The sequence below is a fragment of the Schistocerca serialis genome, chromosome 8 (genome assembly GCF_023864345.2).
Source record: "Schistocerca serialis cubense isolate TAMUIC-IGC-003099 chromosome 8, iqSchSeri2.2, whole genome shotgun sequence".
Classification (NCBI taxonomy): domain Eukaryota; kingdom Metazoa; phylum Arthropoda; class Insecta; order Orthoptera; family Acrididae; genus Schistocerca; species Schistocerca serialis.
This window is the reverse complement of record NC_064645.1, coordinates 582,727,024-582,746,441: the sequence shown is the minus strand read 5'-3', so window position 1 is coordinate 582,746,441 and position 19,418 is coordinate 582,727,024. Positions and strand designations below refer to the sequence as shown.

At 47.2% G+C, this 19,418-nt stretch overlaps 1 protein-coding gene across 1 annotated transcript in view; it reads left to right on the top strand.

Moving 5' to 3' along the window:
- LOC126417135 (sterile alpha motif domain-containing protein 1-like) overlaps positions 1-19,418 on the top strand; it is a 71,527-nt gene that overhangs the window by 49,248 nt on the left and 2,861 nt on the right. The window contains exon 2 of the mRNA XM_050085032.1: positions 1,818-2,308. Within this exon, the coding sequence (XP_049940989.1) occupies positions 1,818-2,308 (491 nt within the window). The remainder of the gene's footprint in view (positions 1-1,817; positions 2,309-19,418) is intronic.

Here is a 19,418-nt window from a genome sequence, read left to right as displayed (position 1 = left end):
AGTTCTATGTTCTAGGGGACTGATGACCTCAGATGTTAAGTCCCGCAGTGCTCAGAGCCATTTGAACCATTTTTGTGTGCCGGGTGGCAATTATTGAACTATATGAAACAAAACGTAAATTAGTTACAAACTACGACGCGCACACACTTTATACAACATGGGGTCAATACAGATAATCTAATTTAGGTTATGACATTTTCGATATGCATGTCATCAAATGGTTCAAATGGCTCTGAGCACTATGGGACTCAACTGCTGTGGTCATCAGTCCCCTAGAACTTAGAACTACTTAAACCTAACTAACCTAAGAACATCACACACATCCATGCCCGAGGCAGGATTCGAACCTGCGACCGTAGCAGTCGCACGGTTCCGGACTGCGCGCCTAGAACCGCGAGACCACCGCGGCCGGCTGCATGTCATCACTGACGATTATGTGGCGAAGGCGAATAGCGAAATTCTGCACGAGCCGCTGAAGTGTCGGAAAGTCGATGCTGCCGATGCCCTCCTGAATGACTGTTTTGAGTTCGGCAGTGCTTTTGGGGCTACTGCTGCACACCTTGTCTTTAATATCGCCCCAGAAAAAGGAGTCGCATTCGGGAGGACGACGGTTCAATCCCGTCTCCAGCCATCCTGATTTAGGTTTTCCGTGATTTCCCTAAAAATCGATTCAAGCAAATGCCGGGATGGTTCCTTTGAAAGGGCACGGCCGATTTCTTTCCCCATCCTTCCCTAACCCGAGCTTGCGCTCCGTCTCTAATGATCTCGTTGTCGTCGGGACGTTAAACACCACTAACCTAAGACCTAAAAAGGAGTCGCATGTGTTCAGATCTGGAGAACATGAAGGCCGATCGAGGCTCATGCCAGTGGCCTCCGGGAGCGTGCAGTTTCCAAAGTGCTCCTCCAGGACATCACACCCTTGCTTCGATGAGGTCGAAATCCATCTTGCATGAACCACATCTTGTTCAAAAATGGTTCAAATGGCTCTGAGCACTATGGGACTTAACGTTTTAGGTCATCAGTCCCATAGAACTTAGAACTACTTAAAGCTAACCAACCTAAGGACATCACACACATCCATGCCCGAGGCAGGATTCGAACCTGCGACCGTAGCAGTCCCGCGGTTCCGGACTGCAGCGCCTAGAACCGCACGGCCACCACGCCCGGCCACATCTTGTCGAAATCAAGGTCACTTTGGATAATGGGGATGAAATCATCTTCCAATAGCCTCACGTACCGTTCGGTAGTCACCGTGCCGTCAAGGAATATCGCACCGATTATTCCGTGAGTGGACATTGCGCACCAAACAGTCACCCGTTGAAGGTGAAGAGAGTTCTCGATCGCGAAATGCGGAATCTCAGTCCCCCAAATGCACAAACTTATTGACAAAGCCATCCAAATGAAAGTGGGTTTGCAGGTAAACCAAGTCATATTCACATCAATAATGCCCTTCATACCCCGCGGGCAACTGTGCAGTTTGAACGTCCTAACGCAAACCGTTCAGGAATTATGACGACTTTATTTCATGTGGTTGAATAATTGTCATCCTGTATCTGGAATATTGAATTCCCTAATGATTTCCGAAATGGATTGTCCCGTGCGTCTAGCTCCAACAACCATTTCGCGTTCAAAGTCTTTTAATCCCCGTAGTGCGGCCATAATCACGTCGGACACCTTTTCACGTGAATCGCCTGAGTAGGAATGACAGCTCCGCCAGTGCACTCCCCTTTCATCCTTCGTGTGCGCGGTACTACCGCCGTCTGTGTGTGAGCACATCGCTATCTCATTGGCTTTTGTCATCTCAGTGTAACGTTTAGTTGCGAGGGCTGGGAGGCAGCGGCGGCGCGGCCCGGCACCTGCCCCCGTGTGGCGGTGCTCTATCGCGAGCGCGCCGCGACTGTACCGACGCTCCGGCGCTGACTCACCCCACCCCACGGCACCGCAGCCCGGGCCCGGCGGCGGCCACTGGGGGCGGGTGGGGCCGCCAGCTGGGGCGGAGGGGGCGGGGTGGGGGCGGCCGGGGCAGTGGGATGGGGCGCGTACTGCGGCGCGCACCCGCGAGACCCGGGCTTCGACCCGCGCAGCGCCGCCGCCGCCGCCGCCGCTACTGCCACTAAATCATCGGCGCACCTGCCGCCAGCCGGTAGCCGGCAGCCACGCACGCCCACCTAGCGACCGCCCACGCACTTTGCTCCGCAAGGCGGCGCCGATCGAAATAACTCGTCCCCCGGCGCGTACCGACAATCGTCACAAAGGCAGGTGCCGTTTGTCCGAGATCGATCGGTCCCAACCTCGCTACTGTGCTCCAGTAACGCGAGTGTTTAAAGGACTCTTCATCAGCTGAGCGTAATTCGTCGGTTAGTGGAATACATTTGAGTGACACGAAATGAATGGGGGTAATCGGGATGCAATACGCGAAATGTTATTAGCGAAGTAAAACTCAATCGATCTATAGCAGTGGTCGTCAAGCTTTGTTGTTCAAGAGCCACTACAGACACTGTGGAGCGGCACTTAGAGCTGCATACGTGGCGACCTTACTATTAACTCATCAGATGAATTCCGAACTGCGAATAAGAACTACCATCAGCTGTAGAATGGAATGCCGGCCGGGGTGGCCGAGCGGTTCTAGGCGCTACAGTCTGGAATCGCGCGACAACTATGGTCGCAGATTTGAATCCTGCCTGGGGCATGGATGTGTGTGATGTCCTTAGGTTAGTTAGGTTTAAGTAGTTCTAAGTTCTAGGGGACTGATTACCTCATAAGTTAAGTCCTATAGCGCTCAGAGCCATTTAAACTATTTTTTTGTAGAATGGAATGACGACAATGAAAATTTGTGCAGGATCTGGACTCGAACTCGAATTTCCCGCTTATCGCGATCGGTTGCCTTACCACTTCCCTATCCGTGCACGTCTCACTCCCAGACCCCATCTTCTACAGGGTGGTCCATTGATAGCGACCGGGCCAAATATCTCACGAAATATGCGTCAAAAGAAAAAACTACAAAGAACGAAACTCGTCTAGCTTGAAGGGGGAAACCAGGTGTCGCTATGGTTGGCCCGCTACATGGCGGTGCCATAGGTCGAACGGATATCAACTGCGTTTTTTTTTTTAAGTAGGAACCCTCATTTTTATTACATATTCGTGTAGTACGTAAAGAAATTTGGATGTTTTAGTTGGACCACTTTTTTCGCTTTGTGATAGATGGCGCTGTAATAGTCACAAACGTATAAGTACGTGGTATCACGTAACATTCCGCCAGTGCAGACGGTATTTGCTTCGTGATACATTACCCGTGTTAAAATGGACCGTTTACCAATTGCGGAAAAGGTCGAGGTCGTGTTGATGTATGACTATTGTGATTAAAATGCCCAACGGGCGTGTGCTGCTCGGTATCGTGGACGACATCATTCAAGTGTCCACACCGTTCGCCGGATAGTTGCGTTATTTAAGGAAACAGGAAGTGCTCAGCCACATGTGAAACGTCAACCAAGACCTGCAACAAATGATGATGCCCAAGTTTTTAGCTGCTGTCGCAGCTAATGCGCACATCAGTAGCAGACAAATTGCGCGAGAATCGGGTATCTCAAAAACGTCGGTGTTGAGAATGCAACATCAACATCGATTTCACCCGTATCATACTTCTATGCGTCACGAATTGCATGGCGGCGACTTTGAACGTCGTGTACAGTTATTCCACTGGGCATAAGAGAAATTACGGGACGATGACAGATTTTTTGCAGGCGTTCTATTTAGCGATGAAGCGTCATTCACCAACTGCGGCAACGTAAAGCGGCATAATATGCACTACTGGGCAAAGGAAAATCCACGATGACTGCGACAAGTGGAACATCAGCGACCTTGGCGGGTTAATGTATGGTGCAGCATTATGGGAGGAAGGATAAAGGCCCCCATTTTATCGATGGCAATCTAAATGGTGCAATGTATGCTGATTTCCTACGTAATGTTCTTCCGATGTTACTACAAGATGTTTCACTGCATGACAGAATGGCGATGTACTTCCAACATGATGGATGTCCGGCACATAGCTCGCGTGCGGTTGAAGCGGTACTGAATAGCAACTGGTTCAACTGGCTCTGAGCACTATGGGACTTAACATCTATGGTCATCAGTCCCCTAGAACTTAGAACTACTTAAACCTAACTAACCTAAGGACAACACACAATACTGAATAGCATATTCCATGAGAAGTGAATTGGTCGTCGAAGCACCATACCATGGCCCGCACGTTCACCGGATCTGACGCCCCCGGATTTCTTTCTGTGTAGAAAGTTGAAGGATATTTGCTATCGTGATCCACCGACAACGCCTGACAACATGCGTCAGCACATTGTCAGTGCTTGTGCGAACATTACGGAAGGCGAACTACTCGCTGTTGAGAGGAATGTCGTTACACGTATTGCCAAATGCATTGAGGTTGACGGACATCATTTTGAGCATTTATTGCATTAATGTGGTATTTACAGGTAATCGCGCCGTAACAGCATGCGTTCTCAGAAATGATAAGTTCACATAGGTACATGTATCACTTTGGAACAACCGAAATAAAATGTTCAAACGTACTTACGTTCTGTATTTTAATTTAAAAAGCGTACCTGTTACCAACTGTTCGTCTAAAATTGTGAGCCTTATGTTTGTGACTATTACAGCGCCATATATCAAAAAGCAAAAAAAGTGGTCCAACTAAAACATTCATATTTCTTTACGTACTACACGAATATGTAATAAAAATGGGGGTTCTTATTTTAACAAACGCAGTTGATATCCGTTTGACCTATGGCAGCGCCATCTAGCGGACCAACCATAGCGCCATCTGGTTTCCCCCTTCAAGCTAGACGAGTTACGTTCTTCGTAGTTTTTTCGTTTGAGGCTTATTTCGTGAGATATTAGGCTCGGTCACGGTCAATGTAGCCAACCATGCGTCTACGACTTTTACTCGTACATCCATTATGTGTATTCCCGTACGGGTCAGCACGCATGTCCAAAGGAACTTTGTGTTGTAATCAGAATGACACAGGCACTGCAATATCGTGTTTATCTGCCGATACCGGGCAAGCGGCTTTCAAATGCAACGTCTGACCTGTACCAGAATACGCACGATGGACGTACGAGTACAGGTGTTAGACGCATGGTTCGCGACATATGGAAGTTTCGGTCTGGCCGTGACCCGTGCACGAATACCCGAATGGCAATTCCGCTTTCAGCACCGAGCGGGAATGTTCTTGTTTATTTTACTTTCCGCAGCGTCGCTTGTGTGGAGTTTTCCTCGTTAGTGTTGTTCTGTCTGCCGATTGAGTCGTAGCGCCTCCGCTCCGCCTTTACTGCCTGTTTGTGTTCGTTTACTTGCAGCGGCGTCGGCCGTTTCGCTATGGCTACCATCGTTTCCACTTGTGTTCCACGAAAAGGTACGCTGAGCTTTCCTCTCGATAAAACAACGCGAAACGTACAGCCCGGGTCTCTAGAAATCGACGACTGGCTTGGCGATACAATTCATGTGAACTCTGATCAGGTCCACACCGCTTATTTTGATGCAGACGAGTTCGTGTTTTACGTGGAGTTTGTGGATCCCTTTCACGTTGAATGATTACCATCGTGACGTGGTTCTCAAGTACCTTCAAAGCATCGCGATAATTCCATTAGTATGGTGTCCCTCGCAGATGCTGAAATCGAATATACCAATGTTCGAGTGTTCATCCTCCCACCGGAAGTTGATGACAACTTTCTGACCGACATATTGACTCCATATGGTAACGTGAAAAACGTCCGTCGTGAGCGCTGCTCTACTCAACACTGATTACAGTGTTATAGTGGAATTCGTTCCGTGGAAATGCATGTTAGCCGGCCGGAGTGGCCGAGCGGTTAAAGGCGCTACAGTCTGGAACCGCACGACCGCTACGGTCGCAGGTTCGAATCCTGCCTTGGGCATGGATGTGTGTGATGTCCTTAGGTTAGTTAGGTTTAAGTAGTTCTAAGTTCTGGGGGACTTATGACCACAGCAGTTGAGTCCCATAGTGCTCAGAGCCATTTGAAATGCATGTTAAACGCTATCTTCCATCGCATTTACAAGTGTGTGGATACCGCGTCCGTGTCATGTATACTGGTCAAGAGGGAACCTGCTTCCTATGTAATGAAAGTAGACACTTTCAGTCTAATTGTCCACGGAGGGTTTTTGTATTAAAGCAGTCATTATTGCAGCGTCGCAAATTGACGGTTGGTGATCTTGTTCCTTCCACTCCCGCCGTCGGGCCTACTTCTGCTTCGGATTATAATGAACAGTCAGTTCTGATAATCGCGTCAATGAATTTCCGCCTTTGCCTCCGTGACAGGTTCGGAATCCTATTGGCCCCAGGCTAGAACCCATAACGGCGACAAATAAAGGACGTCGCACTCAGGATGGTGATGGTGAGGATTTGGCTGTGCCTTCTGCGCCAGCCCCCTCCGCATCGACTGTGTCCCCTGCTGCTCTCGATGTTACGATACCTTCCGTGCGTGGTTCGGTGAGAGGCGAAGAAGTTATCTCCAGCATCCCTCGTGCTCGCGGGTGACCCCTTCTGAGCTGCTTGTGTGTGGAGAGGGAGCGGAGTCTCCCCCCCCCCCCCCCTCTTCGTCTTTGTGTCCTCTGTTACAGTCTGAGACGATGCAATGTCCTCCTGCTCCTTCGTCTTCAGCCGCCGACGGATTCCTGCATTTGCCGACTACAGCAACTCCCAAGGAGAATAAAATTAGCGACCAAGTATCACCTGTTGCATTGACAGTTGCACAGCATGCTTCCGCCTTAGTGACTGGAACTGCATTAGTTCTGAAGGGCAGGAAGCTTTGCCTGTGGTCCCTCCCACACCTCCGTCTGCAGAGGCTGCCATCCCACGTAACCGATAGAAACAGCGTATACAACCTGACCGTGCGCTGGCACGTAAGAAACCTAAGAAAAAACGATTGCGATGACGGGGGTTCTGGTCCCCCGATATCTGATTCCTCTGTGGATTCCGCAATGGACTTTGACTCTCAGCTGTCTAGTTAATTCTACTCGGCGTTTCTGTACATCCCTGTCCAGCTGCGATCAATGACCCAAGCCTACACGTTCCTTTACTTAAACGTTAATCATGTGGAATCAGAATTGCGATTGGCTTCGCTGTGTCAGTTATTTATGATTCATGTGCAGACAGAGTCTTCTTACAGGAGGTGTTATTTAGTAATTTCTCCTTACCTGGTTTTCGTATGATCTGTAATGTAGCACCCGAATGTTCTACGGGGACCGCCTTTTTCTTTCGCGAAGGCATTCCTATTGCTGAGGTGGAAATGTTGGATTCTGGCAGGGGCATAGGTTGTCAACTTTTTAATCTTACCTTGGTTCTTCTATATGCCCCTTTTGGCACTAACCGCGCGGTGGATCGTTCGCGTTTTTATAAAGAGGAATTGTTTATATGTTGCGTAAGAGACTTCCGACTATTCTGTTGGGTGGTGATTTTTAACTGTGTGTTGCGTCCTGCAGATCAGTCCCCAAATTTTAATTTCTCTCGTGAATTACATGAATTGGTCCGCTCTTTACGCCTAAACGACGTCTGGATATGTGAATACCCGACGTTAAATTTACCCACTTTACTGCCGGCCGAAGTGGCCGTGCGGTTCTAGGCGCTAAAGTCTGGAGCCGCGAGACCGCTACGGTCGCAGGTTCGAATCCTGCCTCGGGCATGGATGTGTGTGATGTCCTTAGGTTAGTTAGGTTTAAGTAGTTCTAAGTTCTAGGGGACTAATGACCTCAGAAGTTGAGCCCCATATTGCTCAGAGCCATTTGAACCCGCTTTACTGCGACTTCTAGTTGCAGGTTAGATAGGTTTTACTTATCAGACTGCCTCAACGATGGTATTTTTAATGTTGAAGTCATCCCAGCTTCCTTTGCGGATCGCTGTGCTGTGGCCACAACTCTCAATCTTGAAGGGCAACCAGTCAAATTGGTTCGAACTCCGCGGATGTTAAACGTCGCCCACCTAGCTGACCCCTCTCTCGATGACGTGATGCGAGTCGTGTGGGAGCGTACTCTACGGTCCACTGGGAAATACCCTTCCACCCTTGACTGGTGGACACAGTTAGCAAAACAGAGACTCAGGCAAACTTTGATACTTTTTTGTGTATCCAAAGCGCGAGACGCTCGGAGAACTTATGAATATTACTACTCCATCCTGCGTTAACTTTATGTTGCTTCGGATCACGCCCCTCTGCGAGTTGCGGATGTTAGGCGTGTAAAAGTAAAATTGTTGAACTTGAAGAGAATATAAATGGAAGGTTTGAAAATCCGATCGAAGCCGCGTTCATTGGTGACGGAAGAACTGACTTCCTTGTATCATTTGCTTCGGCATCAGACCCGTCGACGACAGGCTTGTATTCATTCTCTCACGACAAATCATGGACGTCCGCAATGGCGCAAGCTGATATAGTGCGTATCTTACACCAGTAGTACGTAGACATCTGTGAAATCGATGAGTCCAATGAACCCTTTTCCGACCCACTTGTCAACATCTTGGATACGACAATTACACGTAAACATAATGCAACGCTCTTAACTGCCTTTCAGCCTGAGGAAGTTTACAAACTTAGGGTGGGATCGCCTTCTCAAAAGTCCACGGGTCTGGATGGACTTCCCAAAGAATTTTACGCGCGCTTTTGGCCGTTGTTGGGTGCTACCTTTACCTTCCTTTTAAATGAAGTGTTACAGGGTAGAGTCGCGCCGACCTCGTTCAAAGTGGGAAAAATTGTTTTAATCCAGAAACGCACTGGACCAGCTGCCCCTGACAGCTTTTGCCCACTTACTTTGTTAAACTTTGATTATAAGACTATGGCGAGGGCAGTTAATAGCAGGATGTCGGCTCTGATGGAGAACATCAGAGCTGCGTACCTGGTGGTACCATTCTTACTCCTATAGTCGAGTGTCGTGATGTGGTTTCGGTTGCTTCTGTAACGTCCGTTCCTTGTGCCCTTGCTTTTCTAGATTTCGATAAGGCATTTCATGGTGTTAATGACGACTTTCTGCTTCGGATTCTGGAGGCAGTTGGTTTGACTGTTGACACACGGCGGATACTCTCAAATCTGTTTGGGGGTATTTCGGCTTCGGTGGTTGTTAATGGCCAACTGAAGCCCCCAATAAATAACCGTAGGGGAGTGCCTTAAGGAAGCCCGCTTTCAATTACTTTGTTTGTGTTGTCTCTGGAGCCCCTCCTTCGGATATTAGCATCCCAGCTGACAGGTTGGACGCTTTCCGGCCGAACTGTAGCAGTTCGTGCATACGCGGATGACGTGATGGTTCTACTTCGCAATCTTGCTGAGATACCCCGGCTGAAGGCTGTAATCGACGATTTTTGTCGTAGTTCAGGTGCAAAACTTAATGAAGGTAAATGCAAGCTTCTTCCCTTGCGAGGTTTTGATGACGCGGTTGAACCATGGGCTACTGCGGTGCATCGGCATACTTCTCTCGGTATCACCGTTGATCGTTGTCCACTCAAAATGGCGACGCTCAACTGGAAGTCCGTTATGGACAAAATTCGGGGAGCGATACTAAGCAAGAAAGGCGTTCTCTTACTCTTCTCCAGGAAGTACGAATACTGGATATATATGCCTTATGCAAGGCTTATTACTTAGCCCAAGTTTATCCGCTTCCCTCGATGATGGCGAAGAAACTACAATTGTCTGGTTGTTTCTTATGAAAGAGACGTATATTTCGCTTACGGTATGAGGTGATCACGAAGTCTCGCTCCTTTTGGGGGGTTAGGCCTGACTGATATACGGAGGAAGACGCAGACGCTATATGTGCGGCGTACTGTTTTGACGATGACTCAAGAAACTCACACATTCACGTCTCATTTATTTCTCTGCGTCGGTCCTGCTAGTCTTGACCCCCCTATTGATGTTGGTCCAATACATTATAAGTTAAAACACATACGTGACTTCTATCTTGCGGTGAGCTATTTAGGGGCTGACATCTTATGGAGACCTGTCCTCACCATGAAATTCCTGAAGACTCGATGGGAAGCAGTCCCTTGCCCGAACCTCGTTGCAAGAGAATCGCCGCATACCATCTGGACGACAGTTTGGTTCAATATCAGTCTTCAGATTTTGCCGATCTGCGTACCTTCCTCGTGGTATAAGGTAGTAAATAACTTGATTCCAACGAACGAGCGACTGTTCCGTATTGGGGTTAGTGACGCGGATTTATGTAGTCGTTGTAAGTCTCCAGATGCGATACGACATCGCTTTACTTGTGGAGGTCATACGGCAAACTTGCCTTGGATCAGGACACAATTGGCCTTCCTCACTGCATACACTACCGCCATCTTTCTTTCCACGGTTGAAAACCCATACCGTTATGTGGTTGCTGGGACATTTCGTTCATTATGTTGTAGAAGGCAAGAGGGAAGATCACATTAACTTCATGCAGTACATAATCACTGCCTATTGGATATGCTAGCGAATGACTCGATATCGAGCCCTCTTCGCCAGCATGTTGAATCTTGTTTTCTGTCGGCAAGGTGTTGATTAATTTAATTTTTCTGGTAAGTTGGGTTGGGTTGTTTTGGGGAAGGAGACCAGACAGTGAGGTCATCAGTCTCATCGGATTAGGGAAGGATGGGGAAAGAAGTCGGCCGTGCCCTTTCAAAGGAACCATCCCGGCATTTGCCTGGAGCGATTTAGGGAAATTACGGAAAACCTAAATCAGGATGGCCGGACGCGGGATTGAACCGTCGTCCTCCCGAATGCGAGTCCAGTGTCTAACCACTGCGCCACCTCGCTCGGTTCTGGTATGTTCCCATCTGAATTGCTTCGGCTTGTCCTCTCCTGGTTTCTCTGTTCGTTTTGTTTTGTGTATTGACCCAGCATCGCTCCTGTTCTACTGTAAAATGTGTATAGATGAAGTATGGATACACATGAGCGTCGACAATTTTTGCAAACAAATTTGGATTTTCTTTTGCTGTTTCGAATGTAATCTGGTTTCGTTTTCCTTCTACTTGTAGATTCTATTACAAACTATAAAAATAAATAAAAAACACAAAATAAAAAAATTAACAAATTATTAAAAAACCATATAAGAATAATAGTTCATACATATCATGTGAGCTTGGTGGTGGTTTGTCGGCTATGTTCTGTTTTTTTTTCTTTAATTCTTTTCTTTTTTCTTATTCTGTTATCATAAATAATTTTTTCTCCCATTTGCAGCTTATATTACATGATGATTTGACTGTGGTCTACTGAAGTGTCATGATAGTACCATATCATTCTGATTAAAAAAGGTAAGATAACCGCTCCCGATAAGCGAGAAATGCGTGTTCGAGTCCTGGTCCGGTACAAATTTTCATTGTCGTCATCCCATTCTACAGCCGACGGTAGTTCTTATTCGCAATTGCGAATTCGTTTGATGCATGCATGTCCAAAGGAATTTTGAATGGTAATCAGAATAACACAGGCACCGCAACATCGCATTGTTATTAACTGGTTACCTACAAAAATGAGAGATGGGAAAAACCGACCGGTTAAATGCGATACCAGTATTTTAGCTTTGAATAACGGGTATTTTTCAGTAAATGTTTGGTCTCCGTAATGAGAGACGTTTCAATTTTTTACTAAGAACTGACTAAAAAACCGAAATATCAGTTTGCCATAGTAGCAGTGCTAAACTTTTTCGTTTCTAAATCAACTCTTTCTTATCTCACTTGCAGAGAAAACGATTACACTGAGAAAGAAAGACGCGATTCGCAAAAGGATGAGAGATGCTGGAAGCTCAAGTACTGCGTACAGATCTGTTGAGGACCGCCCACCATCTGAAGGTGGAACAAGAAGAAGGTGCACTGGACGTGCTAAGAGAAAGAAGGAAACTAGAACAATGACTTCATGTGTGACTTGTCACATTGTTTTGTGCGAAAACTGTTCCACACCGTATCAGAAATAGGAGAAGCGATATGACACTCGAATTTGCATGTAATGTTAAAAAGCTTGCCATCTGGAATGATCTATCTAATGTCAAATATTTGTAATCATTAATACAAACGCAGTGCTTTCCTGAAAGTACGTATCATAAATGAAAAATAAAGGATGATAATTCGTTTCATTACCTTTGGGACACGTGCAGGGGGTTGCAAGAACCTTCCCCTCCCCCTTTCGTACTAAACCTCCAGAAATGTCTCAGTGAATCTCGGTGAGTCCGTAGAAGGTGGTATAAGGGGGCTTAGCTCTGAGCACTATGGGAGTTAACATCTGAGATCATCAGTCCCCTAGAATTTAGAACTACTTAAACCTAACTAACCTAAGGACATCACACGCATCCATGCCCGAGGCAGGATTCGAACCTGCGACCGTAGCAGTCGCGCGGTTCCGGACTGACGCGCCTAGAAACACTCGGCCACTGCGGCCGGCGACCAGACTTTGCCACCCGAGTTTAGCGATAATTAAACCAGTCCATTCTTGAACTGAGTTAGTGAGCTTCGTCGTAGGGACTCTTTCTGCCTGTTAAGTGAAGATGCTCTCGTAGTATTATGTCCACTTGCCGAGCTGTAGCTGCACCGTCGGATTCTGAAAGTACAGTACTCATCGACATCTAATTGATTACTCTGCTATTCACAATAAAGTGCCTGCAGAGGGTTCAATGAACCATCTTCAAGCTGTCTCTCTCTACCATTCCACTCTCAAACGGCGCGCGGGAAAAACGAGCACTTAAATTTTTCTGTGCGAGCCCTGATTTCTCTTACTGTATAGTGATGATCATTTCTCCCCATGTAGGTGGGTTCCAATACAATGTTTTCGCAATCGGAGGAGAAAACTGGTGATTGAACTTTCATGAGAAGATCCCGTCGCAACCTAAAACGCCTTCGTTTTAATGATTGCCACTCCAATTCACGTATCACGTCTGTGGCACTATCTCCCCTATTTCGCGATAATACAAAACGAGCCAAACTTCATTGAACTTTTTCGATGACATCTGTCAGTCCCACCTGATGCGGATCCCATACTGCACAGCAGTACTCGAGAATAGGGCGGACAAGCGAGGTGTAAGCAGTCATTTTAGTAGACCTGTTGCACCTACTAAGTGTTCTGCCAATGAATCACAGTCTTTGGTTTGCTCTACCCACAATATTATCTATGTGATCTGTGGTGTCACCGCCAGACACCACACTTGCTAGGTGGTAGCCTTTAAATCGGCCGCGGTCCGCTAGTATACGTCGGACCCGCGTGTCGCCACTGTCAGTGATTGCAGACCGAGCGCCGCCACACGGCAGGTCTAGAGAGACGTCCTAGCACTCGCCCCAGTTATACAGCCGACTTTGCTAGGAAAGGTTCACTGACAAATACGCTCTCATTTGCCGAGACGATAGTTAGCATAGCCTTCAGCTACGTCATTTGCTACGACCTAGCAAGGCGCCATTACCAGTTTATATTGAGATTATTATTGATGTAGCAACAACAGCGATGTTCTCCAATTATGGATTAAAGTTAAGTATTACATCAACTACGTACTTTATTTGCTACTATTATTTCCCTTAACTGTTCCAGACCTCACGCTAGTCTGCGTGAGCTAAACGCGTGCCTTTCGGCTACCAGTCATAGTGGATGGGCTGTCGGGCCAGTCCACTACATGATCATTTCAATTTAGGTTATTTGTAATTGTAATCCCTAAGTATTTAGTTGAATTTACAGCCTTCAGTTTTGTGTGACTTATCGCGTCATCGAAATTTAGCGGATTTCTTTTAGTACTCATGTGAATAACTTCACACTTTCCTTTATTCAGTGTCAATTGTCACTTTTCGCACCCTACAGATATCTTATCTAAATCATTTTGCAATTCGTTTTGGTCGCCTGATCGCTTTAAAAGACGGTAAATGACAGCATCATCTGCAAACAATCTGAGACGGCTACTTAGATTGTCTCCTACGTCGTTAATATAGATCAGGAGCAACATAGGGTCTAACATTTCCTTGGGGAACTCGATGATTTTTCGTTTACTACTACGAACTGTGACCTTTCTGGCAGGATATAACGAATCCAGTCGCACAACTGAGACGCTATTGCATAAGCACGCAGTATGGTTAGAAGACGCTTGTGAGAAACGGCGTCGAAGGCCTTCTGGAAATCTAAAAACCTGGAATAAATTTTACACCCCCTGTCGATAGCACTCACTATTTCATGAGTAAAAAGAGCAAGTTGTGTTTCACAAGATCAATGTTTTTTGAATCTGTGCTGAACATGTGTCTATAAATCGTGTTCTTCGAGGTAATTTATAGTGTTCTAACACAGTATTTTTCCAAAACCCCACTGCAAATCGACTTTATCGATATGGGCCTGTAATTCAGCGGATTACTCCTGCATACTCTGAAAGTAACATGGCTGGTATACAATCTGAGCCGGAGGCCTTGCCTTTATTATGTGATTTACGCTGCTTTCCTACATCGAGGATGTCTACTTCTATGCTTCTTATCTTGGCAGTTGTTCTTGATGGATTTCAGGAATGTTAACTTCTTCTTCTTTGGTGAAGGACATTCGGAAAACCGTGTTTAATAACTCTGCTCTAGTGGCAGATTTCACCGTTGTTACCGTCTTGCCACTGATGTGCTGATCAGAATCTCTTTGGGTTTTCTGCTAGATTCCGAGAGAGAGTTTCGTTGTGGAAGTTATTAAAAGCATCTCGCATTGAAGTACGCGCTATATTTCGAACTTCTGCAAAACATTACCAGTCTTGGAGATTTTGCGTTCTTTTAAATTTGGCATGCTTTTTTCGTTGCTTCCACGACAGCGATCAGACCCGTTTTGTGTACCATAGGGGATCAGTACCCTCACTTATTAATTTATGTGGTATATGTCTCTCAGGTGCCGTCAATACTATCTCTTTGAAATCATTCCACGTCTTTTCTACGCTTACATGATCAAATAGGCCGGCCGGAGTGGCCGAGCGGTTCTAGGCGCTACAGTCTGGAACCGCACGACCGCTACGGTCGCAGGTTCGAATCCTGCCTCGGGCATGGACATGTGTGATGTCCTTCGGTTAGTTAGGTTTAAGTAGTCCTAAGTTCTAGGGGACTGAGGACCTCAGATGTTAAGTCTCAAAGTGCTCAGAGCCATTTTTTGATCAGATAGGAAGGAGTGGAGACTGTCTGTTAAAAAGGCGTTATGAGCATTATCAGCTTTTTTAAACAGATGTACTTGGCGTTTCTTTTTGATGGTTGTGGGTTTTACGGTATTCAGCCTAGCAGCAACTGCCTTGTGGTCGTTAATCCATGTTTACGTCATGATACTCCCTATTTGTCCAGGATTATTTGTTGCTAAGGTAGAAAGCTATGCTTTCGAAACCCTTTTACGCTTCGAGTGGCTCATGAACTAATTGTTCAAAATAATTTTCTGAGAAAGCATTCAGTACAATTTCGGATGGCGTTTTATGCCTGCCGCCGACTTTAAACGTATAATTTTTCCAGCATATCAGGGGTAGATTAAAGTCACCACCGACTGTAACTTATGAGTGGGGTACCTGTTTGAAATGAGACCCAAGTTTTCTTTGAACTTTGCCTTTCGCTGGCAAGTGCTCAAGTGGTAGAGCCCTTGTCCGCGAAAGGCAAAGGTCCCGAGTTTGAGTCTCGGTCCGGCACACAGTTTTAATCTGCCAAGAAGTTTCATATCAGCGCACACTCCGCTACAGAGTGAAAATCTCATTCTCAAAATATGCTCTTGTCGGCCTATGTCAAGCAAAAAAATGCCCCGCATAGATGTAATTCAGGGAAGTGCTGGGCCCTGTAGTGACAAAATACCGACACGTTCATGTATATTTGCGACCAACATAGCAGCTGACAATATAATCTGTGAGCATCCCGTGTGCTGTGGCAGGCGTCCGGGTACTGTGACCGTGACAGAAAAATAAAATTACCTGTACTGATTGACGTCTCCCCCCCCCCCCCCCCCTCGCCCCGCCCCGTCCCCCCGCACCACACTGGGTACTGCGACTGCACCACTCATTCAGAAAGCCATCAAACCGAAGTAACAGCGGACATGTTGCAGCTGTTTGAGGCCAAAGCTGTTGACTTCTTTAGCCGCCTGATCATCATGGACGACTGTTGTAGGAGATGTATCACGATGATCCCAAGGCAACGGAGGAAAGGAAGCATTGGAAACGCCTGGATTCACCACCACCGAAGAAGATGTAGATCCATTCATTATGCTTACTGTTTACGGCACTGTTATGGTATGGTACTTGACAGATTACACTCGTAACAGTCAAACCGTCGCAGGAGCAAACTACGGACTCTCTTCCCGAGGATACGGGAGGTTGTGTCATGGGAAGCTGTCCAAGGGCTTCACGACAACGCCCTAGCTCATTCTGCACAGTACACGGAAACGCATACTCATATTGCTTCTTTCCGCTATCAGATTTTTCCTCACTGCCATACTCTACTTACATGACACCCAGTACCTTCTTTATCTTTCCCAAGATAAAGGAACCATTGCGTGGCAGCCATTCCCAGAATGACGACGAGGTACTTTTCCACGTGAAACATTTCCCGAATAGCCTAAAGGCAATCTTGTACAATTAAGGTCTCCGCCAAGTCATGGATCGTTGGAAAAAAAACCGTCTCCCATTGAAGGATGAATATCTAAAGAAGGCGTAACATCATCACCAAATTAAATGGTCGCAGCTGACTTTTTCGAGGTGATAATTACTTTCATGTTTCTTGTATAACATTGCTTACTAACCTCATGCATAGTTGGTTGCACAGATCGTATTCCGTCCGTTGTAGTCTCTTTGTAGGAGAACACGCAAGGTGCGAAAATACTTATTATGCTTAAAAACAAGCATCCTTTTCTCGTCCATTTCATATCCAAAAATAATCTCTGCAACTGTGAATGTGTGGATATATGTATTCAAATCTGGCAGTGAGGAAAACAGAGACCTTCTTGTGCTCTGGGGTAGAGTAGTGCCAACACTGGTGTTCTCTTCTTAAGGAAACGGGACCTCACGGCAACGGCCATTAGCTGGTGGTTTTGAAAGACATTCTGGGTTTAGCCACCGGGCTGGTAAGCATGAATGTTCCTTGCAGCATACTGTGGCGCAATTTCTGTTTCGATTATTGAGGACAGATACTTGACTTTTGTTAGAAAATCACTTCATATTCGAGACTGTTTCTTACTTCGAATCTTGGATGTTTGAATTTGACTTCTTCCATTGTTCACACCACTACCGACCATGAGCCATGCCGGCCGGGTTGGCCGAGCGGTTCTAGGCGCTACAGTCTGGAACCGCGCGACCGCTACGGTCGCAGGTGCGAATCCTGCCTCGGGGAAGGATGTGTGTGATGTCAGGTTAGTTAGCTTTAAGTAGTTCTAAGTTCTAGGGGACCGATGACCTCAGAAGTTAAGTCCCATAGTGCTCAGAGCCATTTGAACCAACCATGTGCCACAGGCATTGGTGTTTATTTACTCGAGGTTCTTTCGCATTAATTTAAAAGAAGTGTTTCCTTCAGTTTGCGAGCATAACGGTGCTGATGTCAATCCATTTTTACAACATAAGCAGATTGATGATTTCACGTGTTGAGCCTGGTGTAGAAGAAAGACAGTTTGCAACTAGTCAAAGTTATTGTCTTCATTGGTCAATTCGTAGTCGCAAGGAGTATGATGTGAATGTTATGGTCAAATTTGAAGTAGCTGTAGTGTCTCTGGCGTAGGAACGTACGTGTGACCTTGTCACCATATGTGAACAAAGGAAATACACTCCTGGAAATTGAAATAAGAACACCTTGAATTCATTGTCCCAGGAAGGGGAAACTTTATTGACGCATTCCTGGGGTCAGATACATCACATGATCACACTGACAGAACCACAGGCACATAGACACAGGCAACAGAGCATGCACAATGTCGGCACTACTACAATGTATATCCACCTTTCGCAGCAATGCAGGCTGCTATTCTCCCATGGAGACGATCGTAGAGATGCTGGATGTAGTCCTGTGGAACAGCTTGCCATGCCATTTCCACCTGGCGCCTCAGTTGGACCAGCGTTCGTGCTGGACGTGCAGACCGCGTGAGACGACGCTTCATCCAGTCCCAAACATGCTCAATGGGGGACAGATCCGGAGATCTTGCTGGCCAGGGTAGTTGACTTACACCTTCTAGAGCACGTTGGGTGGCACGGGATACATGCGGACGTGCATTGTCCTGTTGGAACAGCAAGTTCCCTTGCCGGTCTAGGAATGGTAGAACGATGGGTTCGATGACGGTTTGGATGTACCGTGCACTATTCAGTGTCCCCTCGACCATCACCAGTGGTGTACGGCCAGTGTAGGAGATCGCTCCCCACACCATGATGCCGGGTGTTGGCCCTGTGTGCCTCAGTCGTATGCAGTCCTGATTGTGGCGCTCACCTGCACGGCGCCAAACACGCATACGACCATCATTGGCACCAAGGCAGAAGCGACTCTCATCGCTGAAGACGACACGTCTCCATTCGTCCCTCCATTCACGCCTGTCGCGACACCACTGGAGGCGGGCTGCACCATGTTGGGGCGTGAGCGGAAGACGGCCTAACGGTGTGCGGGACCGTAGCCCAGCTTCATGGAGACGGTTGCGAATGGTCCTCGCCGATACCCCAGGAGCAACAGTGTCCCTAATTTGCTGGGAAGTGGCGGTGCGGTCCCCTACGGCACTGCGTAGGATCCTACGGTCTTGGCGTGCATCCGTGCGTCGCTGCGGTCCGGTCCCAAGTCGACGGGCACGCGCACCTTCCGCCGACCACTGGCGACAACATCGATGTACTGTGGAGACCTCACGCCCCACGTGTTGAGCAATTCGGCGGTACGTCCACCCGGCCTCCCGCATGCCCACTATACGCCCTCGCTCAAAGTCCGTCAACTGCACATACGGTTCACGTCCACGCTGTCGCGGCATGCTACCAGTGTTAAAAACTGCGATGGAGCTCCGTATGCCACGGCAAACTGGCTGACACTGACGGCGGCGGTGCACAAATGCTGCGCAGCTAGCGCCATTCGACGGCCAACACCGCGGTTCCTGGTGTGTCCGCTGTGCCGTGCGTGTGATCATTGCTTGTACAGCCCTCTCGCAGTGTCCGGAGCAAGTATGGTGGGTCTGACACACCGGTGTCAATGTGTTCTTTTTTCCATTTCCAGGAGTGTATATTGTGAACACAGGTTTTGTACTGAGTACAGTAAGCGGTTTTACGTACAGTGAACTCCAATTTTCTTAATTTTATTTAAAAATATGATGGTAGTTAGGGAATGTATCAGTTTTAGTCGAAAGGCTCTGACATCGAATTCAGCTACGTCGTAGCTCAGTCTCCTTCACTTGCGTGCTTCATTCGTGGTGGAGGAGGTGGATAGGGAACTGTCTCTTTTGGCCACTATGTTGTGTGTGACTATTCTGTTATC